The 23885-nt window shown below is 40.5% G+C and overlaps 1 protein-coding gene and 1 long non-coding RNA gene across 2 annotated transcripts in view; one reads left to right on the top strand and one right to left on the bottom strand.

The window, feature by feature from the left end:
• The window catches only part of LOC106499179 (uncharacterized), a 28894-nt gene extending 11533 nt beyond the window's left edge, over positions 1-17361 (bottom strand). The window contains exons 1-2 of the long non-coding RNA XR_001295112.1: positions 17232-17361; positions 9929-10041 (exon numbers count right to left, since the gene is read on the bottom strand). This is a non-coding gene — a long non-coding RNA (uncharacterized lncRNA). The remainder of the gene's footprint in view (positions 1-9928; positions 10042-17231) is intronic.
• Positions 17362-18649: 1288 nt separating this feature from the next.
• CERS6 (ceramide synthase 6) overlaps positions 18650-23885 on the top strand; it is a 139039-nt gene continuing 133803 nt past the window's right edge. The window contains exon 1 of the mRNA XM_067298538.1: positions 18650-18888. Within this exon, the coding sequence (XP_067154639.1) occupies positions 18719-18888 (170 nt within the window). The 5' untranslated portion in view covers positions 18650-18718. The remainder of the gene's footprint in view (positions 18889-23885) is intronic.

Genomic DNA, 23885 nt, shown 5'->3' with positions numbered 1-23885 from the left:
CCCTGTAATATGATGTGCATAAGGATTAAAAGAGGTCCCCCCAGTAAATGAGTATTTATTGTGCAGTAAATTTATTGAAGCCTCAAGCTGTCAGGAAAGGCCTGTGTAAAACCTTGTCAAACTAAACTGTCCCGGAGATGTAGACACCTGAACTTTTGAAGCACATTTACTCTTTTCCCATGGGGAGATCATTCAGCTCAATTCTTATTCAAGCTGTTTTCTATCACAGAGGATTTTCAGGGACAAGGGCAGGATGCAGTTGACAGTCATTTTAGTGAAGAGCAGGCTAGCTGAGGTTAAAAGGAAACAGCTTGAAACCACTTGCGATACATGTCTCACATTAAGACACATTAGAATACAAGTTACTCTATCTACAACAGGATTTTTAAGCACATTGGTTATTTAAAAACAAATATACTTCATCCATGTATAACTACTCCGAAGGTGGCATTTAGACAGTGAACAATCATCCAGTAGCTGCTCTTGTTCTAGTGCAACTGAACAGTCTGTGGTTTACCATGTGTTAGTTTGTCAAGCTAAACTCTGGGCTTTATGCTAGAGTTAATTTTAACCAGCTAATGACTGAAAACTTTTAACAGCTTGGTCTGCAAGATGATTGCAAAAGCTGTTAGTAAGCAGTGAATGTTAAAATAAAGCTTTCTTTAGCAAAGATTAAGCACAGCCAGAGGATATATAATAGCTGCCAAGTGAGCTGAAAGATTTTTTTCATGGTGGAGTATCCCTTTCTCCCAATTCCCAGCCTGGCAAGATGGGTATGATCTGGCTGCCAGCATGTGCCATTGCTTGAAACTTCTGCATGCCAGAAAGCTGACTAGTTCCAGCATCCAGTTTCCATACAACATGAATGCAAAGAGGTCAGATTTCCAAAAAGCATAGTCTGTCTCACAGGCAGGGCCAGATCATTCAGACTTTTAGGGAGTCGCCCAATTTCAAGCATTCATTTCCAACCTGCTACTTTCCTTCAAGAATCTGGTTACCTCACTCCCTAAGGACGATTACTTTCTTTCCTTTTCTTTTTTTTTTTTCTAATTGTGGCCTCAATTTGTATAACAAAGTCCTAGAGATCCGACCCTCAGGTTAACTTTAATGTATGGTGAGCTTTGCACATACATTAGCAAATTGACTGCTATTTTAAAGCCAGTAGGGATGCCCCAGAAGAAGAACATGTCTTTGGTGTACTAAATGTATCCGAAGTAGTTGGAGTAAAACAACTCTTGGGAACCTGTCTCAGAAAAAAAATGTATATGTGTTATGATACCTCTAAGAGTTCATCCAGGTTAATGACCGTGAGATGCTCTGCTTGTGTCTTTCAAAACCATGGGGAAGGGCAGCAGCATGTGGCCTGCAGCTATTGCTCATCCCTTGAGCATGTTTCTCTCCTGACATGTTCACACAGGTGGCATTGCAGTCTAATTTTTCTTTGGAAGGGTGTGACAGTAATTGTTTACTTCTAATTGCTTTATTCCTATTTCGTCATACGTTGCAAAAGTGAGTGGAGCCCACCACACCTCTCACTGTTAGTGGCACACACTCCTGGTAGAATATTTGCCAAGCATTAGCGCTGCTCCAGCTCTATGGGCAGGGGGCACAGAAAGGCCAAGGCCAGGTGAAGTCCCCATGTGTTCAAACTCGCCTCTGTGCTCAATCCCCATGGCTTTACAGACTTCCTTAATAGCCTCTGCCCGAGCTTGTGAGCAGCATCACCAGACAGAGACGTTGGCGCTGAGCGGTGGGGCAGCGTGTGGCATACCTCCTTTCCGAGGCCTGCAAGCTGGAGGATCTGACGCCTCTCTTTGCAGTCCAGCTGCAGGGTAGCTCTGCTGCAGTCGAGGTTCTCTGAGACAGGAGACACAAATGAATCACCCGCAGAACCCATTTGCTTATTTGCTTGCCGGAAAAATAGCGTCGGCTGTCCGCAGCCCATTTCAACTCTCCCAGCTCTCGTGACTGAGCCTAGCATCAGTGAGACAACAGCGTGGGGGCGCGGAGCCACTGGCGTCCCACACAGTTTGAAGCACAGTGTGTGCTTCAATGAATTTTTGTAGAATAGCAGGTATGGAGGAAAGCCCTCATCACTTGCCTTTTAATACTCCAAAGCTAAAACCTCTCTGCCAAAAAAGAAAAATGGTTTACAGTTTTCCAGTTTTTCCTGCCCAGCACGGTAGTGGTGTTTTCTCTGAACTCCCAGATGCTCCAAGAACCTCACAAAATTGTCAGGCAGAAGTTTAATAAAGAGAACATTTCTATCCTTCCTGGTTGCCAAGTAAATTGCAGTGTGCTATCTCTAAGGTTATGGCATCAGAAGACAGAGAATGCAAAAGTAGCTTTAAAAAGATTTTTCTCTAAGTAAATTTTAGGAGCTTAAAGCATAATGGAGTGGCAATGCAATTATTTTTTCCCCTAATTCTGCTAATCTTTCCTAACTTCTGGCCTGTCTTTTTGCTGATTCTCAGAAAGTGTGATTTTAGGTGTTTACTGCTGAAATTTAGGAGAGTGATTTAAAATGAACACTTACATGTAGTATGTCTTTCTTAATGAAGGTATTCATACATTATTAATTTTCTAAGCAATTAATACCTGTTAAGGACGGTTATAATTTATTAAAGCATTTCATATCTGATGATTTATGTAAAAATGCCAATTAACCCTCACAATGTGCAGTCAAGATAGATGAGGATTAAGTCCCTACAGCCAGCCATGGGAATAGCGGAGATGCAATGACCTGAAAATTGTATCCTTAGCTCCTTTGCCTTTAATTAACATAAATTCACCAGTGGAGTGCCTTTCCTCTTTTTATTAATCCCTTACCTCCAGTCCTGGATCCTGATTGCTCAAGCAATCAGGATGGATAGCTTACACTTTCTCAGTTCTTATAGATCTGACTTCAGACTTGTAAGGCTCTCCCTGACCTGGCTTGATAATTTTGAGTATGGGGGGGGGGGGCACCCTGCATATGTGCAATAAATCTCCAGTTATGCATAAAATCCTTAAGTAGGTTAAAAAACATGTCTCTAGCTCATATTTCTTATGCACTTCTTTTCATTGCACATTGCTGAATATGCATTATGTCTTCTTTTCTGTATTCAGTGTTATGTCAGCCTTCCACACTTCATTTTACTCTTTCCTGCCTGCTGGCTCAGAAGAACAGCATGCAGTTTAGGAGCATGGAGGGTTCCCTTCTGTGCATTAAAGCCAGGAAGGCAGCTAAGGAGGGAGATTGTCTAGGGACAGGCATGGCCACACTCTTAATATCAGCTGTCCTGCAGACTGGGAACTAAAAGTCAGGGAGTTAAATGTTCTGGATTCCTCGAGCTCAGCTTGAGTTACTGTTTTCAAGAGCGATAGACCATGTCCATATTTCTTTGTACCACATAATTGCTGACTAAATATATAGGTAGCTGAACAGAAAGATTTAGCTTTTGTGTGACCTTGTTTTATAGTCACTAAAACTTTGCCTAAGCTGGAGAAAAGGTTTAATTACTAAGCAGAAGCACCTCAGAAGCCCCAATTACCTTGACTTAAGTTTCAAACAGAAAGGAACTGAGGATGGAGCACTTATTCTAAGTACAGGCAGTATAGACAGGAGTCTGCACTGTCTCTTCTAGTATTAATTTAGGAACTGCTTAGAGCCAAATTCCCCACTGATGTCAGCAAGACTAGACAGCAAGAAGAAAGGTGACATTTCTTCTCAGAAATGCAATTTTTTTTCCTTTTGACCTCATTAACCACATGCCTGATTCTTATTTCTCTTGATCAATGACCAGGATGGTATCAATAGAGCAGTGACCACACTCGTCAACCTGGAGAATCCAAGGAATGGCTTATATGAATGATCCCAGAGAGACACTGTGCAGCACTCTTTAAACATCTCATTCTGAGATGCCTAACTAAGGCTGTTTAATTCCTCTGTAGCAACAAGCTCCATAAAAGATAAACACTGAAAGCTCAACACAGATCTGCTTATGTCCCTTTCTGGAAGGGCCATCCATGTACATGTTGAGGCTTGTACTAATTTCAAACCCAGACATTGCGATTTTCTGGGAAGCAAGTACCCATTGTAAATGCTGTTTGCTTGTTACCAATAAATGACCACGAGGAAAGCATGAAATTATTACGAGAGAAAGAGATTAATGGATGAAAAAATCTCTTCTTCCTCCAGTACCACATGCCTATGTGGTACTGTTATTCAACAGGAAGTAACTGAAGTTCAAAACTGCAAAGGAGAGAAGCACTGTAATCCCAAGAATGTGGAAATAGAGTCCTCATTTACAGGCAATTTTGTTCAGATAAACATGGACTCTTTGTTCAAAAAGGAGAGAGATGAAGGGAGCAGAGCAACCTTTAGCTGTCTTTGGACAAAGATAAAGTGGATCTTGTTTTCAAAGTATTTTAGGCTGAAATGACTAAACCCACAGGAGATAATTTTTAAGAGACAGCCTGAAGGAGCCGGAAAAATGTAAAGGATTTTTGAGCAGGCGAGGCTCTTTGTAGGTCTGAAGCACAGGCTGTAATTTTCCAGAAAAAAAAAAAATTGAAATCTACACTGAGAATCTAACAGGTCATATTTTAGCATGGGAAAAAGAAAAACTGGAAATGCTAAGCAGAAATGCTAAAGGATGTTGGCTTTTTAAAACACAGCTTGCCATCCATAGGCAGACTTAAACCCTTATGCAGCATATTATGTCTGTTCCAGCTTTTCCTGCCTGCCTAGGGGTAACTACCTCTAAAAGTTCTGGGAGGAAGCAGAACATCTGGTACCACCATATTCTGAATGGGACGGAAGGAACTAGTGAGCAGCACAAGAGTTTCTAAACTGCTCTTTCTTTAAACTGGAACAGGGGCTGAGGAGGAAACACAGGTCAGGACTCCCAGCCTCCAGGCCAGTGACAGAGGCACAGTTCAGGATAAGATGACCAAAATATTTCAATAGGGAGCAGAACTGATTGCTTAAATGCTGATGCCCTAGTTGCCAGAGACAAATGGTGAAGGTAGAGTCTTCATCTATCCTTTAAAACAAAAAAAATACAGTACACTATTTCTGATACTTAAAAACTGTAAAATTAAGGTTAAAGGATTCACTGAGGCAACAGAAAGACTTCAAAAGTAGTAGAATGTTTATACCACAGCTCGGAGTAGCAGGAAGACTAAGCTTGTGTTTTGGCTTAGAAATCTTGCCCTACCAACTGAGATATTGAGAATTTTACACTCCTTTATGTAGCTCTTTGATCATAGCTCATTTGTTAAACAGGGGGATCTTAAAATCAGTCAAATAATCCCTTAATGAGTCCTGAAGTGAAGGAGAATTAGAAACCTACAGCTAAGTGAAATGATGGAGAAAGCAGGAATCAATGTGCTGGGAAATAAGGCAGTGAGTCATGGTGACAAAAGAATCTCTAGGAGTCACCAGCTAACAACACTATAGCAGGTCTACGTAGGGAAAAACATCTAGCAACTTAATAGACAAAATTGATAGGATTAGAGAGATGCTGAGAAGCAGTTGATTGGAGTCATCTGTTTAAGAATGAAATAACATTAAAAGTAGAAGGTCATAGGATTTAAGTATTAAGAATATTAAATTTAGAAAAACAGCAAACTCAAAAGTCAAAGCTGCTATGCAGTGTTTTTTGGCATGTCATCAATTACTGGAGCAGGCAGAGAATGGCATGTGATTGGCATAGATATGTAGTTTGAGCCATGTACAGAGATGTGTTTGTTCTAACTGTAAAACCACTAAAGTATCTCTGAATTAGACGTTTTTTTAAAAGGCTCTTAATAGCTAGCCTGGGAAGGCAACGATTGTTCCCCAGTCATGACACTGTCTCCAACCCAACACTCTGACACTGCCAGCCCAAGGAGGAGTGACTGGTACTTGCTATGCCAGCAAATCTGTTTCATGAGTGATGGGTTAAGTAAGCTATTTTTCTGTTGCTTCAAGCTACTACAATGGGAAATAGCAGCTGAAGTGGCCCTTTTTAAGGTAAGTAATATAGCGCTGTGGACAAGACACTGATGTCTGCTCCTGCCAGGCAGACCATAAATCATCTTTAAATCAATCATCAGCAGGTGCATTTTCCTTCATAGCTGCTTCACATGATCCCTAGTCAGTCAGAGGTACCGCTGGAGCTTAGATTTACTTCCACTGTAGCTGCCTCATGCTTCTCTGAAGTCAACAGGAACACAGTTCAGCTGTTGATGGCCTTTTTGATGGTCCTTTCAGTCACTCTATTACTCTGTTACCTGAGCCTTTTGCAGAATAAACAGCAAGCACTGAGGTAGATAAATAATGAGAAATAAGTTCTATTTAAAACACAAATGCAATTTCTCCTCAGCAATATACACTCTTTAGGGCTGGTACCTTTTTCCATCCCTGAAGCCAAAAATCTCAAGATGTTAGGATTCACCCAATCTTTGCTCATGCTTGTATTTGCCTCATTCCATGTTGTGTTTTTCTAGATGACTTAGCATGTTGAGAAAGTTGGTAGGTATACTGACTATCTTCAATATTTGTGGATGAATTGGTTTTTAAAGCATGTTTTAGTACCCTCCTAATTACTATCTGAAACAGCTTCCATCTAAAATCTCTTTGCTGTTTTCTCTCAATTCCTAGGCTGATTTTGTAATCAAATCAGCATGAATCAAAGAGAACATATTAATTCCATGAGTGCAGTAATAAATAAACCTCAAATAATACTACAGCAAAAATATTCACATGTTTACAACTTAAATTTGGTGAACATTGAGTTTGAATAATAACTGAGTAGAAAAATGGTCATACACACAGGAAAGGACAGAAGAGAGGCAGTCAAGTGAAAAAGAAAAATGACTTAGAAAGCAATGAGAAGTCTGGAGAAGGAAAGCATTAAAAAAAATCATTGATGCAGAAAGTCAAGGAAATAAACAGCAATTAGTGATTCAAATACCTAATTAATATTCTCATGTTACAAAAGAACACCTGCAAAGCATTGACTACTGGGTCCTTTTATAGTTATTGATCAGTGGGAGAGAAAGAAAAAGGAGAAAATTGCTACTGCCAGCTGCATTTAAAGAGCTGACAAATTGACACTAAGTGCTCCCTCACACAGTGACTATCCACACTGACTATTAACACAGCCCATCCTTCTAGACACTTGTACTTTGTTTAGTGCTTTGTGTTACAGGTTGTAATTCCTGGGTTTATTCTTAACTGCATAACAGATTCCGTAAAACACAAATCAACACAATAGACTATATTTACCAAAGGGAAAGCAGTAAAGTATTTTCCTAATTTTAATTTTAAAAGTCATTAAAACTTAAGTGTATAAATGCTGACCACTTCTAAAGATGATGAAATGTTAGTATTTATGAAGTGGGGTTTTTCTTCTTTTCCTAATACTACAGAGGCTGAGTCAATACACTGTAGAGTGTAAAACCTTAAAAGTTGTGTGTAGAAGGTTTAATCCCACAACGTTGTTTTGACCCTCTGCTTTCAGACTGACTTATAAAATATTGTTGTAGTGAACTAAATACATAAAACGTGCTAGTTTTTATTACAGCACAAGGAAAATCTTACATATCTGCAGCAAACGGTAATTAACATAAACAGTATTATAACAGTTACTGTGACTTGAGCTATAACCTGAAGTTCCTTATTGACACTGAGTGGACTCAGTGCTGTACCTGTATAGCAGAAAAAATGATATATGACCCTAAATAACATGCCAGAAGAGCATTAATTTTGCCTTATAGTGGAATGTCAAACTAAAAACTACACAACCTTCTGATAAAGATGATACAACCTCCCTCTAGAGCTGTCCTCTAGATGACTTAAGAAATATGACATATGGGTTTTAATGTGATTTAAAGAAGTTGGCATTTATTCAAAGACAGGCAAATTATGAGGTTTTTTTATTTGGGAATGCAATACAGCTAGGTGTGTCTGGCTCCACTTATGGCAGCTTTTCACTTTGTGTTTGAAATCGTTCATCCACAGTAGGCTGCCTCACCTTCCTCTATGGTTTCCTTGAAAAAGTTTGTTATGATTCCACTTGGGTGCAGGAAAATGTCTATCCATAATTCAGGCAGTAGAGTAAAACACACCCCACCTCAATTTTTCCATTCATAATGGCTGCAGTTTTTCTTCTCTCTTGAACCACAGTTGTGAGTGCTAAACAATTTCAAATGCAAGCTAAGATTCCACAAGCTGCAGAAATTGAACTTCTAAGAAAAAAACTAAAGAACCTGAACTTGTAGCAATGAAAACTGAGAGAATTGACCTCATCTAAATGATTCAAGCTCAGTCAGAATCATGTTAGAACATTTCTCTCCATCCCCCATCTGCCCCAAGGGCAGAACAAAATTACGTTGTACTTGATGATTAAATCCACTGGAAGGTGCAACAGGATAAAGAAAGATTTATTTTTACCTTACTTAAACCCGTGTCCCTCTAACAACTCCCTTTCCTCTCCTGCCCACAACACTTTGGGCCCCAGCCAGCTGGATTTGCATCCTCAATTGATATCCTAAATGCATAGTTTGAAACAATTGCATTGTGGTTAGAATTATTTCATTTATTTGTGTTCATTATGAGTTCTTATTTCTAGAACCAGCATTTTCTTCCTGAGGTTTAATTACTTGGGGTTTTAGTAAATGAAAACCCCTGTTATTGATAAACAATAGCAAATAATGACAATGATAAGCATGTTATTTAAAAGATTACATTTAATATTAAGTGATATTAATGTGTTTTTTTTCTTTCCACAAACTACCTTTTCCAAGAAAAAGCCATTCTTTTGATTGAAAATAAACTAAAACCCAAAAAACTTGTAAGAAATGACAGGCAATGTTAATTGATACTATTCAGCAACCCTCATTTTCTCAGTTTGGAGTTACTCTCCTATTTAATTTATCTGTCTTGATACAGACCTCACCCACCAGGGAAGCTCCCAACCTTTTGCAGCTGCATTTATTCTTGTCTTTTATGAACTTCTGGGTTAGCTAACAAAAAAACAGTTTTCAACGTCCAATTTATGTTTGTAAAGTTTCCAAATTATAGCTTAGGCCCCTTCATTGTACAGAAGTAAAGGCTTCCTCAGAACTGTAACAAAAGCCAGCATGTAAGGAGGTGGCAAAGGCAGCTGCTCACACAAAAAAACCCTGCTTTGCAGCAGTGCTGATCAGCATATGGGTTTGGTATCTGAATTTGGTTACTCTGGAATGATGAAGGCCATCAACCTCAATAGTATTTATTCTGTGATTCTGTGATTCTGTTACCTGAGAAATAAATGAAATACTACATTTGCTCTGTGCGTGGAAAATAATGACCCATGCAAAAAACTCTGTTTTCATAAAGTTGATTCATTGGCATATTTGATTTGTTCAGGTCAGTTTTTATAGAAATTCTTCTGATAGTACCTCTAATCAGACAAAACAACCTTCCCTTTTGTTTTGGTTCTGATTTGTATGAAGTTCAAACGTGTTTTGGTTAAAGCAAAATAACAACAACCTGATGACAGTCAGACAGAATAATGAGCTCAGCCAACTGCCTTTTCTATCAGTTTTCCTTTGAAGTTGGAGCCTAAACTCCCATTTACTTCAAACAGAGATGGATTGTACACAAATGATATAAAACCACAGAACTAGTATCTGGTATTTTTCTTATCTTAACACTACATACTTTGAAGAACTCTGGCTTCCAGGTTAAAAGACACAACGGCTTTACAGGTTTTGAATCTTTTCTAAACAAATTATCTCAACACTACATATGTATGTGTAGAATACAATTAGTTGTGCTAAAAATATATTTCTAATAACCACTTCTTAATCCTGTTTGGCAGAATGCTTATATTGTTAGAACATGATACATTTATTATAATTTTAGAACTGTGTGTATTTGTGAGTACTTCTTGCAGAATTCACTAAGCTGACTTACCAGTTTTGCATTCTTCTGTGGCATTCTGTGGGGATGCCTGTCTGATTCATCCGCTTTACAATCTGCCTTACTTCACCAAGCAGGAGGAGTGTTGATCACACCAGCATTCCCCCCTGCACAAGACAGAAGTAAACACGCGAGGTGAAATTGTCAGTATCTCTCTTTATCTCTCTTGGCATGAAATGCAATGGAAAAAACACAAAATAATCACCAAGCTATAGAGCCAGCTCAACCTTTTCCACGCTAAGTATTACTTCAGAAAATATGGTCTTTCTTACAAAGAAGAAAACTTTTAATAATAAAAATGAAAGTCCATGAAAAAAAAATTGCTGTTGGGCTCTGGAACTGTGTAAAAATTAATGTTTCAAGTGTATGAAAAAGCCAGCACTGCAAATGTGTTTCTGATAAATGAATTCATAGAGAATCATAAAACAATTTTAGTAGATGATTCTGAGCCCTATGAAATGGAAAACCCTTCAAAAACTTTTCTAAGTTTGTCTTGTAGTTGTGGTAAATATCCCCAAAACATCATTATGGTATCTTTCCTTTAGCCTTCAAAGGTATATGATTAATGTTGAGATATGATGCTGCACCAGTACAAGTATGTCAGCTTATTTGCTGTGAATTTTTATAGTCTAGTAACAAAATGACTATCCACCTTTTCTGACTGGGGACTTAGTACACACATTTGGTTTCTCAGTATTCAGTTTATTCATCAAATAGTGTAGTAGTGGCTACTGAATAGATTTTCCAGGAGTGTCCAACATTAATTAAACTGATTACACTAAATTCCATGGGAATTCTCTCCGTTATTGCAAATGAAAGAACAGTTAGATCAGTGCTGACACTCTGAAAATCGCACCTGTCACATTTGGTGAGTACAGGAGAGATGGCTGAGGTTATTAGCTCTTTTATTAACACAGCTCAGGACACTTGGACTCCTACACGTGTCTACTTCCAGTTAAGCATGCTTACTGGCCTACCGTATGAACTAGCATAATCATTCTTACTTCTTTATATTACATCATTTGTGCAGCCTTCCTATATCTGTATAAGGAAAGATGTGTGAGTGAACAAGCCCTCTCATTCTGTGCTGGATGCTTGGACTGACATTTATAAATCTTTAATTTTTTTAATCAAAAAGACAGTTGTTAAATAAGCCACTGGTTATTCCCAAAACTACTGTGGATGATAATAAATTGAAGGAATGATAAATCATTAGATAGGTTTTGCTGGTGTGTCCATCTTGCTGCACATTGACACAGAACAGCTATTAGCCTGGTCTAACCAGCCAACTCAGCAGGGTGTGCAGCAGCTTTGGATTTCAAGAGAGACACAAAGGCCCTAGAGAATACAAATGGGCTGCAACCACTAATTTGAATAGGAGTGTAGGCATGTGTGTAGCCCACTAGCAAGGGTAAAATGATGACACTGGACATTGATTAAACCTAACATTAACATCAAGGTATTTAACTGTTATATATAATAACACTATAATAAGATATCACTCATATGCACTATCTGGCAGACAATGTATGGTGGTGCTTTTTGTTATCATAGGAGGAATAAAAGAAGTCCCACATTCATACTGAGGGGAAGAAAATACTTTTCTTTCTTCTGATTAGTTACCCAACATGAACTTGCCAAAGGAAGAATACACACTGAGACAGAAACAAAGCTTTGAAAAGGAAAAGTGATGTTCTCTGCCTTTTCCTATCCACAACTCTAGAGAAAACAGAGAAATGCAATATTATAGTTCCAATTCAGAAAATGCTTAAAACTGTATTTAACTAATTTACTCTATCAGTGCCCATAATAGCTATGTTCTAGTAACAGAGTGGGGGTACAAGATTGTGCGTCAGCTTTCTTTTACAGAGTTATGACTGCAGTTACAGGACACAGTAAGTTGCTATGTCCACTACAAAACATAAGCAATGCTATAGTTAACCCAGCAGGGAATGTGGCCCATTGAGTTGTCAGTTTAATTTTCTGGTACCTTTTCCATTTAACTGGTATAAGTGCAGTAATACTTTACGTATAACCTCGAGAGCCTTGGAACTGTCAGTATAGCTACAGAAACTTTTAATGAGTATCTAGAGTTTGAAAGACATACTTGAATCATACAGTTATGATATGTCTTATTTTACCCAATCCTTTGATTTCTATTTTATTTCCAATTCACTTAAAAAGTGAAATAAACTTACTTTCACAATGTCATTACAAAATGAAAAATGGATGCTTCAGTTTGAAAATGTCAGAATAATATGTTTTAAGATTTTGGGAGATAAAAATGATAATTTCACAAATTCTGCATGAATTCAGTGATAGTTTCAGTCAACTCAAACCTACATTTTTGGTGAAAAAAATATTCTGCCCAGCTGTCCCTGCACTGCCATGAAGTAAGTACAGCAAAATTTATAAGGAGGACATTCAAAACTATGTAATAATAAGAAAATAAAAATCTATTGTCAGCAAGTTACCTGTCACTTAGCTCCTAGGCAAATAATAGTTTACATTTATGTGGGATCTTCAACACAAATGCTGCATAGCAATGCTTCATTCATGTGTGAACACAAAATGTTAACAGATTACTAATGTAACAGCAACACTAAAGCAACTTAGAAGAAAAAGCTGAGATGACAAGGTGAATGTTTTTCTGGGTGGAATATAATTACCTTGGAAACTGGCTGAAGATGATCAGTAAGTAAATGAGTTTTGTTCTGACAGTATATTTTCTAGAGTTCTCAGGATCATGGTTGGTAATACAGTAAATAACTCTTGAGCTGCCAGGACTGGATCGAAATCTTGCAGCTCTTAGCTGGACACTGCTGCCTTAACCACCTAAAAGAGAATTTCTAGAAGCTGTCAAAAACAATAACTCTCTTACTATCTCCAGATGCTGAGGAAACAAGATCCATACAGATCCATGCTGGCCAGTAATCTGAACAGTAAATTTTGATTGCCTGAAAGTTTGAAAAGTCTCCTTACTAGGTAAATTATAATATGACTCTATATCCCAAACCTGGCCACATGAATAGGTGTGATGGGAGTGTACTTGAAACACCAGTTAAAGCGTAATGCAGTGTATCAAGTTTGACTAAGTGACTAGCAGTCTGTCTATGCTTAGAGTTGTGCAAACCAAATGACAGATTTTCTTTCAGGACAATTCAGTTAAAATTCTGCAGAAAGTTCTGGCTACTCTTAGTTTGAATAGGGTTTAGCTCAGTTTAGTGTAAGCTCAGGAGGTTAAGCTACACTAAAATATAGTGGACTATGACTGCATCATAATTACAATGTATGCTTTGGCACACTTTCTCTAAATCTAGAGCAGGAAGCCAAACAAAAGTGAACAAGGGAGAAAATTCTAGGCAATTATAACAATGGCTCCCATTTTATCAACATCAAGCGTGGATATGTACAGAGAACTTCGGTTCCTTCTGACCAGTCCTCACAGAGCAATTCTGCTTCAGGTCTTCACTTTAACTGGAGCCTAGCACAAAGCACAAAGCCTCCTGAGGCTTGTAAACCTCTCTTTCAACTAGAACTACTTGACCACAGATCCTTTGCAACAGCCAAAATAATTACCATAGCATGACTTCCCAAGTGTCAAAACTTGCTTGCCTGCCAAGATAAAAAATCCAGAAGACTGTGAAGTGATATAACCTGGGGACACCTGTTGTAACAATGTATTTTAAACACTTAGGTAAAGCTCTGCTACTGACTTGAATATCAGTAGTTGGGTGAAGTGACTGGTCTCTTCAGACTAGTAACAACCCCACACAGGAGTAAGGACTGATCTGACCAGCCCGGCATAGCTTTCTTAATGAAGATTGCTACTCTGTTAGTGTAGTTTTACTTTTTAGGTGAAATTATTAGAAAACCTAGCAAAACTAACAGCAGCAGAAACTGGAAGTCCCCACTGCTGCTGGGAGCAGCACATAGTGTCAGAAGCGTGCAAGCTCAGGGCCTAACCTCACACTGTCGCTTCCCTCGTGCAGATATTCCCCACCCTCCCCAGGAGGGAGCAGAGCAGCCAGTCAGTTCTTGGCCCTTCTGCTAGGCATGTTGCTAGCTGGTGGCCTAATGATATGCGCCTACAAAAATTGGATTGGCACCACTACTTTTACGTAGGTCAGGCACAGCCATCACTTTTGGTGATTAACAATCTGGTTCAGATTTGTAAAACAAAAAGTCAGTCTCCAAGTATTGCATTATTAGTCCATACACTATCCAGTCCATTAAATGGACTGGTCCAGATTCTGAACACAGTTCCCTGTGGGTAAGCCTGACATTACTCCACAATTACAGCAGACTAAATGAGATAAAGACTTTGGCCCATTGCTTTCAATTTTTTAGCAGTCAGTCCTTTAAAATCACTAGATTTTGCTGCAGGTTTTCCTTTTTTTGGTTGAGGAACTCTTCCAGATGGCCAGCAATATGGCTCAGATGCATTGGCACTAACAAATATTCATTACCAAACTCACTTTAAGCAATTTAAAGATGCAATACCCACTCCTATTTACTGCAGATGGATAAGTAAACCAATACAAGTTAAAAAAAAAAAAAAAATTGTGGGCTATTGCCCACTGTTAACTAGTCAAGTTGCTTTTGAGCCCCCCAGTGGGAAAGATTCCTGCTTGACAGCCTACCAAGAAGCCCCTGAAACTTTGTTACAAGCCTTTAACTCAAGTCATTTTTGCATCATTAATGTGATTCTTGTAAACTTTAAATGGCATTTCCATGCTAAACAGCTCTCTGGGTCTCCACACGCTTCTTTTCTATGCAATCTAAGTAGTACCTGGAACATTATCCTGGTCAGCTGATATTCTTTGTCCCATTACTTAAAGCATCTCTCTTATTATCTTAGACTAATGTTTAAATACAGCTTATTTTTACTTGTAATCTTTGCTTTGCATGTGTGTGGGTTTAAATTTGTGTGACTAAGACACCATAAACCACTGCTTATTTTAAGTAGTGCAATGTTGATAGAAAACAAACTTAGAATTTCCGGAAAACTTTCTTAAATTTGTTGTATCAAACGTATCTACACTGTAAAGTCTCGCATGGTTTATTTTGATCTTTGACCTACACTGAGTAATATTTGAGCTCCTGATGAAGCCTGAGGTGGGTGTCTGAATCTCTAGAATGCAGTTTCACAGTGGCTGTGAGGAAGTAAGTAGTAAGTCTCCTAATTTGATGTGAAGAGACTATTAGAAGTTTATGTCTGTGGGAGAAGGGGGGCTGGTGGACAGAGGAAGTCTTCTGCCATGTGAAGATGCATTTAATAAACTTGTTCTAAACCTGAAGGAGGAACTTTGTTACACTAAGAACAATAATATTATTCCTAAAGCTCAGGAACCTTTTCTTTTGTGTCTGAGATCTAACCTGGCTTCTTGATGCTACAATAAACAAGACATATACCACTAAGTTCTTTGTTTTGGAACGGCCCCTCTGCTGGTTGATTGAGGTCTCAACCTGATGATGTGCAGTCCATCTGTTTTCTCCTTCTCTTTTTAGAACAGAAATGGAAGTTCAGTAACCTTTGGGGAATTTGCATGTATATTTTTGCTTAGTTATTTTTAAATCTTGTATATTCCAGAGAGTACACAGAGTGCTTCAGGTGGTGCTTCTGAGGAAACACTTTCACCTCTTTACATTTTTTTGCCAAGTTTTAGCACCTTCTGGGAATAATTTGCTTTACAGTATGAGACCATAAATGAAACCACCCTTTTTTATAGACTACTGGACTCCCTTTTGTGATATAACAATTTTGGAGGAAAGAACGATCCTGTTAACATCTCCCTCCAGAGCACCACAAGATTCAGGCATTCTCATTTCATACTCTTCTCTTGGCCACTTTTACATAATTGCTGCTACAATTTGAATTAAATTAAAAGCTTCTAATTGATCATCCTCCCAAATCTTTTTGAAATGTCATTCTTTCTCAGATATACTTAGACATCTGTTGTCCTAAAGTAATTTTCATTTGACACAAAAGTCAATTATGCTAATTCTTCAGCAGGAATTAACCTCTTATTCATCATATTATTATTGTTGTTGCTAGATCCACTTTGGAAAGATATGTTTCTTTCATATATCTGTACATAAGCAATGCCAAGCATCCATGCTTATGAGCCTCAGTAATTGCTGGGAAATAGCTACTTCAGTATTGAAAACTGACATATATGTTGAAAGCGCTTTCTAAACTGATTGGAATAGTGAAATATTTGGAAAAAAAAGTGCAGAATAGTGATACCAATTATCTGATTAAAATTAACTTTCTTCTAAACACAATTATCATTAATGCAGTAAATGGTTGTCCACATATTGCCAGCTATTAAAATGATATCTAAAGAGTTTTTCATTAATAGAATTCAGAGTTTATGCCTCTGAGGTCATTCTGAGAACACATACTCATATCTCCATTTAAGACAGGTTTATGCAAGTGCTTTCAGAAACTGGAATGATCTGAATGATTTGGGTATTGTAATTGACGAGAGGCATATGTGCATGTGTACGAGACAGTTTAGGTGTTTGTGAAACAGAGTTGGAAAATGAACGACAACAACAGGGAGTTCTAAGCCTGAAGAAGTGTGATATATAGCTACAAAAACAAGCGGGGGGGGGGATATTAGCTAGTCAAGTTTTGGTCTGGGCACTGGCTAAACCAAAGTCTTGTTGATTTATTTGTACAAAGAATTGCTCTCATACTCAGAAAATCATTATTTGTAAGTAAAGAAGGCACATCACAGGCCTACAGCTTCCAGCATCAGTTTCCCCCCCAAACTGAAATCACAACACAGCTCTGAATTTTGACAGATTGCTTGTGTCAGAGATTCATAGCAATATCCTGAGATGATCATGTACAGGGCTGGAACCAGCGGGGATTAGAGCTGAGTCCAGGGCTCAAATGGGCACAGGCAGTGAGTGCCGCACTAACCAGTTCAGGAAGAAATGGGGGCAAGCACATCTGACCATGGTGCTACGGCCCACACTTCTTTTTATTCGAAAGACTAGGTGTCTATGGAATAGTCTTCAGCTACCAGCTCTTTTCTCTCTCCCCATAAAGCAACTACAAGAAATGAATTAGGGTGTTTAAGGATATTTAGGAAGCTGACTCAGCAATAAAACAGAAATATCCAGTGGCAGATTCACCTGCATTCACCTCAGATATCCTGTCAAAGCATTCCCTGAAACTTCCTCAAATGTCCTAGATGGAAGTTGTCTCCAAATACAGAAATGGTTTGTTTTGTTTAAATCTGTACGTATACCATTTTTCACAGTATCAGGCTTGTGTGTTTACCTTAGAATTTTCTTCAGCACAGAGATGTCAGCACAGATGTGAGGAGCTGCATAATTAATTTTTCAGTAAGAACAAGTAGAGTCAGGGAAAAACATCAAGCCAGCAGAAAATCTAAAAGCAGAATGATAAAATTCAGGAGTACGCCTTCTGCAGAAGTCAGCTCCTCTTAGTATTAAGTAGCCAACGGAGGGCATGATGATTCAGGGGAGAAAACCAAAGTCATCCAAAATAAAGTGATGCAGTGCAGAAAAAACAGTGATGTTTCAGGACCAGTATATCTGCTCCTGGAAGTAATTTTATCTGGGCCTAGAACACCATGTCTGTAGTCCAGAGGCTAAGGCTATGCTGAAGCACGTTAGTCATCTTTGATGTAAAGTCTAGTGGAGACAACTGTAATTTTCTCCTGGATGTAGACATGACAAGCCTGAGCTAAAGATCGAGAGGAGAGCAGAATGTCTACTTGCAGGAAAGTGAAAACTCCATGTAGCTTGCCTCTACTGTGACTGGGCAGTGAGATAAGTAACCAAAAGTAAATAGTTATATAAAGAGAAAAAGGTTTTCTTCAGTCGGGAGTGCATAGCTGTAGCCCTGGCCTCATTTTTGTTGCTTATCAGTGGTGCATTCTCCAACACTTTTCCATGCCTCATTTACACCTGTTTGCTGTAAATGCATGTGATTAAGTCATTAAATGTTTCAGTAGGTCTTTTGACCCAGAACAGTCCAGCTTCCACTTAAACGCCTCAGTGCGAGACTGCAAAGCGCAGTACTCCTCTCACCTGTCTTAGTGCAGGAACCCAGGTTCGGGCTCTGGCAGCTGATACCGCGGCATACATGGTGGTTTTGCAGAGTTCACAAGTGTGAGGCTTTTCCTTGCTGCCATCTGCTTTTAAAAATAGTGACACCTTTTCCAGGTTCACCATGAATTGGAGATCTCGGGAAGCAACGCACTCTAAGTCCTGCTTAACTGCGGAGGGAATATCAGAGCCAGAAGAGACGATAAGGTGAAGGGCAACATCACGGCCCGTCTCGTTTGGATGCTAAGCCAGCACCGAGCTGAGGCTGGGTCTCAGGCTGGACACACCAAGCTACCGTGGAGCAGCCACCGCACAGGGGGGTCCTGGCTCGCTGAAGCCGCGTGATTTCTGGCGGCTCGTGGGCGCGGGGCGCTGCTTCAGGCCGGCGGCGGCCTCGGGGCGGCGCGCAGCCCCCCCCCCCCGGGCAGCCCGCCCAACGGCAGCGCCGCGCGCCCCAACGGCCGCGCCGCCGGCGGGGAGCGCGCGGGAGCCAATGGGGGCCGGCGCGGCCGTGTGACAGGCGGGGCGGCCGCTTCCCGTGCCGGGCGGCCGGGGCGGGGAGCGGCGCAGCATCGGCGGCGGGGCTGACACACGCCTCCGTCCTCCTCGCCGCCGGCAGCCGCTCGCACGCGCCTCGCCGCGGCGAGGGAGGCGGCGGGCAGCGCGGGGGGCGCCGCGGCAGACAAAGCAAAGATGGCAGGGATCCTCGCCTGGTTCTGGAACGAGCGGTTCTGGCTGCCGCACAATGTCACCTGGGCGGACCTGAAGAGCACGGAGGAGGCCACCTTCCCACAGGCGGAGGACCTCTACCTCGCCTTCCCCCTCGCCTTTTGCATTTTCATGATCCGGCTGCTCTTCGAAAGGTAACGCGGAGCCGCTGCCCGCTCGGCGCAGCGCTGCGCTGCGCGGCGCGGCGGGCGCCACCTCCTGCGCCGCCGCGGTGCCCCGGGGGAGCGGGGGGCCCGCGGGCCGCGCAGCTGGCTGCCGCCGAGAGCCGGCGGAGCCGCCGCCGCCGCCGCCCCTCTCGCGGCCCCGCCGGGCTCTTGCGCTCTCGCCCCCCCGCGGCCGGTCACGTAGCGGGCCAGCTGCGCGGGAGGCGGCGGGCTGCGCGGAGGGCGCCGCTGCTCGGGCCGCCGGCGCGGCGCGGCGCGGTGCGGTGCGGTGTCGGCGGGAGCGGGCGGCGGCGACGCCGCACCTGCGGCCCGGCTGAGGCGCGGCCGCGGGGCCTGGCGCGGCCCCGGCGCGGGCAGCGGCCCCGGCGGCACCTGTGCGGGCCGCGGCCGCCTGCCCCCCGCTTTCGGGCCCGGCGGGAGCGGTGGCGACCGCCGGGGGGCGCCGCCGGGGCCCGGCTGCCGCGGGCCCGGCAGCGGCGCGGCGCGGCGGGGGAGGCTGCGCACCTTCCTCACGAGGCTCCGCGGGACGGCTGGGCTGTGGGAAACAGGCTGGTAGAAAGCCCCCGCTGCCCTGCGTGCAGCTGTGAGGTTAGGGCGAGTTACACTGGGGGGCGGGGTTTGTCCTCTCTGTTTGGCTGCTGGAGACTGCCCGTGCTGATGCTCTGTGGTTCAGGAAACAACGTGCGCTACGGCTAAGAGTAGGATAGCTGTTTCTATATGTAAATGTCGGATATAACCGCAAAGTTTAATAGTAAGCAGGAACCTAAAATTAAATTGCTATTATGTGGCTAAGCGGAATTTTTCTTGACTAATTTCAGTGGTAGCAATGTGAATAATCCATGCTGTATATTGGAAGTATTACAAATGCTCTCTTGACTTAGGATCTCAGGGAAGAAACAATCCTGGTACTGTTCATCATTAAACTAAACTTGCTATTTTGCAAAACATGCATTTTGAGTTGTACAATTTCAAGTGTATAAGTATATACAGACATACATATGTATATTTAAACAGGGCATATCAGATTAGAGATTGTTCAGAAATAAATACTTTTTTTTTGTGATCCTTTTCTTATGTGTATTTAACAGAGGCCACCTTTAATGGGAAGCAGTTGAAGTGAAGCAGGTTGCTCATTTGTGCTTAGTTCTCTGCTGCCTAATAAAGATAGTGCTCACTTTATCTGCATAGAACAAAAAAGTGGTTCCATACGTCAACACCTACATATTTTCAGTGCTGTCGTCTTAGGTAATGCTATTAGGATAGTCAAAAAAGATAAAGGAAGACCAGTAATTATTACATACCAAAGAAGGACTGTCAGGATAGTTTAAGAATTATAAAATAGCTGATCTGAGAGGTAGAACTCTATTTGCGTCTCCTGAGCATTCACTTGTCCTTGTTAGAATTTGCTGCCTGGGTTTTTCTGAAAAAAATTTGGCTGTTTTCATTACCCAATTGAGAATACCAGATTTGTTTTGAAAAATAAGCTGTTGTGGGCTGTTGTTAACTTCTGTGTTGCTTTACAGATTTACTAAAAGGACAGGAGAATTTGTGGTCTGCCTGTAAATTTGAGGTTATCAAAAGTTGATTTAAACAGTGATCCTGAATTAAATACTGCAATATAATTACAATTTGAGTGCCAGGTATCATTTAGATGATGTCAAATAATTAGTTTGAGTTCTTCCTTCGCTCTCTATACAACGTGTACATTTGTAGTGCTGAAAGTAGGTGCGTGATGTTGCATATCTTGCCATCTGAACTGCAGTATGTATCACAGCAGGTCTGTGTTTAGATGGAAGAGCAGTTAGTCAAGGAGACAATTTAAACCTAAACTTAGAATCACCTTGTTTCAGCTAGTTCTGATGTGGCTATTAGTGTTAAAGGAGCTAGCCCAATTTATTTAGTTGTGTGTGCCCATGCCACAGGTTAGTTATTTTCCTGGGTTATTTTTGTTCATTTGATTGAAGTAGTTTTTCATTTTGCAGTACATACATTTATAAATGTATAGTTAGGCAGAGGAGAAAATCAGTATATTTTCATAATGCTTTTATATTCTACGGGCTGCTTTTTAATGTCGACCCTGGAAATGTGTGCTGTTAGCCTGATAATGGGTGATAAACCTCTGAAGAGGTTTTATTAACAATTATTGAAGTCTGCATTTGTTACATTTTAATTTTAAATCAATTACAAAACTCCACTATCAGAGTAGGATCAGGCCATTTTGTGTGAGATTAGTTCACAGAACATGGTACAATTGTAATTTTTAATATACAGCATTTTATTAAAGCAGACTGAGCAAAAGTGACTGGACCTGCTTTCACTGATCAAAGCAGAAAAATTGTCTTTGACTTGAATGGGGGAAAGATCAAGCCTTATTATTGCTTATTAGTAATTTATTTTGTCAGAGCTCTGCTTCATTTGTTGAGAACAACAGGAATGCCTCATGCGCATCATTAATTAGAGGCTTGCAATTATTTCAATTGGTAAAGCTATCTGAGATCTGGAAAGGACAAGAGAAAAGTATCTGTGAAGTTGATAATTTTTCGTCGTTTTCTTCTGTGTGTAAAAGCAGCTACATTTTTCTTTCAAAACCCATGTTGTGGATGGCTGATGCTGTACATGCTACATCTTGGAACAAGTTTTTGCGGATGTGTTTTACAGTTCTCTGTTTTTCCAATAGGAGCATTTAAAAAACAAATAAAAGTAGATGCTATAATATGTTAAAAGAATTCCAGGTCTACTTTAAATCCATGGCTGTACTGCAATATTTGCAGCTTCAGCGTATTCTCTATTTTGTTTTGTGAGATACCTAAAATAGGTGCTGTTATATCCATTACTTTCAACATTCTGTGGCTGCTTATCTATCAGTATAAAGAATTATAAACTACTTTATCAGATTTTCTAACTCCTTTGCCATAGCTGACGACTAGGCTGTTAGAGAAGTATGGTTTTACCTCCCTTGCTATAAAGGGTGCCTGACTTTGTTAGTCTTCACAGTAATAAGAAGTACAATTCAGGAGGAGCTGTGATTTTTTGACTTCACACATCTTTGCTTCCAAAGTTTTTGATATTTCTGGGGGATAAAATTTGTCATGCTAGAGGTCAGAAGTTGACTTTGTTTATATATATTTGCGTGTACATGTTTGTGTTTGTTGTGTTTGAAAAAACAGAACTTGGAAATTTTGTTCCGTACATATTTACCTAACATTAACAGTGTTGCATCTTACTGTTCTTTTGTTAATAGTTTGATGAATCAACTAGCCAAGTCAAGAAAAAAAATCTAGACACCTGAAATTATACCCCCCCCCCCCCAAGAAAACCACTCTTTTGCCAATTTCCCTGCCTTGATCAGTAGTCTTGGAAGAAAGGAAAAAGTAGACTAGAACATTAAGTGTAGGCTGAATCACTTCAACAATTGGATCTGATGATGATGAGTGCTCTAGAAAGAAGCTTGGCTTTAAAGCATAATCTCATAACTGTGGGATTAGTGGATCTATGTGCTGAGGCCATCATAATTATGGATGAGGTGCTAAAATACCTTAACAGCCTTTTCTCTTTACCCTTCCTTCTCATTTATCTCTTTCTTTAAACAGAAACTACATTTTAGAAAACTATAATAACTAAGCACAAAGATAGCATCACCCAGTAATTTGGAAGATGGTATGAGGTTAGCTTTGCAGTGGTAAGTGGGAACATATTTCCTTGTAGCATGCATCTATTTTGCCTTAAAGGCATGTAAGCGGTTAAGGATCCCTCCTGCACTATAGGACATCTTCAGCTCTAAGACAACATAAGCGCTTGTATAATATCAGCTTTTGTCTCCCCAGATCCTTTTTAGTTCTAGTGTAGGCAAGACAGGTTAAAGATGGATTAAAACTGGTCTTGGTAGTAGTAGGATGTTGTAGTTTTGATTGGCCTAGAAGATAAAGAAGCATCTGTTATCCTAGGCCAAGCACAATTTTTCTTCTCTCACTTATGGAACCCTGATCCTATAGATGTTCTCTTTTTTGAGCTGAACCTTGCTGCTAAGAAACAGCAGCCTTTCCCATTTTCCCAAATGGATCCTCTGTGATCCAGTCTCATCTGGAGAGGCATGTGAGTATATGCAAACAGTGTCAGCAATCGGTGTGCTTGTTTGACACAGAACAAGAGGTTTAGCACTCCAGTGCTTTAGAGCCCTTTCTCAAGAGAGCAGTTGACTGAATCCTCCAAAAGAAGTGCTAACTAAACATGTTTTTGGCATGATCCAGCAATCTTCCGTTTCCCTCTGAGTCAAGTAACCTGATATTACTGCTTTCTTTACACTTGGCTTGTGTTTTCAAGTTTCTCATTTCTCATCTTTGTACTGTAGTTGCAATGTACTTTCTTTCCTGCATCTTGTAAGCAACAATTTGAGTTCAGATCTGATGACATGGCTCCATAAATGAGCAAACTAAGCTTCTGATGCCTTTGTTGTCCTCTGACATAGGGGGATTTCTCAAGGGGAAAGTTGATATTCCTCATCTGATGGAGTGGCTCATGTGATCAGGGATAGCTTGATTATAAGTAGGAACAGCCCTCCAGCTCTGATTTAAACTGAGCCAGCCTCATGGTTTATGGTAAGGCAGATCAAGATATTCTAAATATTAAACATGGAAATTCATGGCTTTTATATGACAGTTTGCTTTTCTAATGATAATCCAGCCTCAAAAGTAACCCCCACTGACTTCCGGTTAATATGACATGGTGTAATTTCTAGTGGGTCAGGGTGATATAATACAATGAGTGTATTATTTTTTACTAACTATATAAATTAATTCAGATGGCAGTACATCTAAGCCTTGCAGATGTTGCTCATTCATGGTGTATACATACAAATTTGATTATCGTAGTCCCTAAGACATCTGGTACTGGTGCTTTCTTAGGACAACAAGGAGGCTAGAGTGCATGAAAAATTTTGAAGAGAATACCAACTTGCTGCATTTCCAGCA

This window comes from Apteryx mantelli, chromosome 6 (assembly GCF_036417845.1).
Source record: "Apteryx mantelli isolate bAptMan1 chromosome 6, bAptMan1.hap1, whole genome shotgun sequence".
Taxonomy (NCBI): Eukaryota; Metazoa; Chordata; class Aves; order Apterygiformes; family Apterygidae; genus Apteryx; species Apteryx mantelli.
This window is presented reverse-complemented; position numbering and strand designations above follow the sequence as displayed.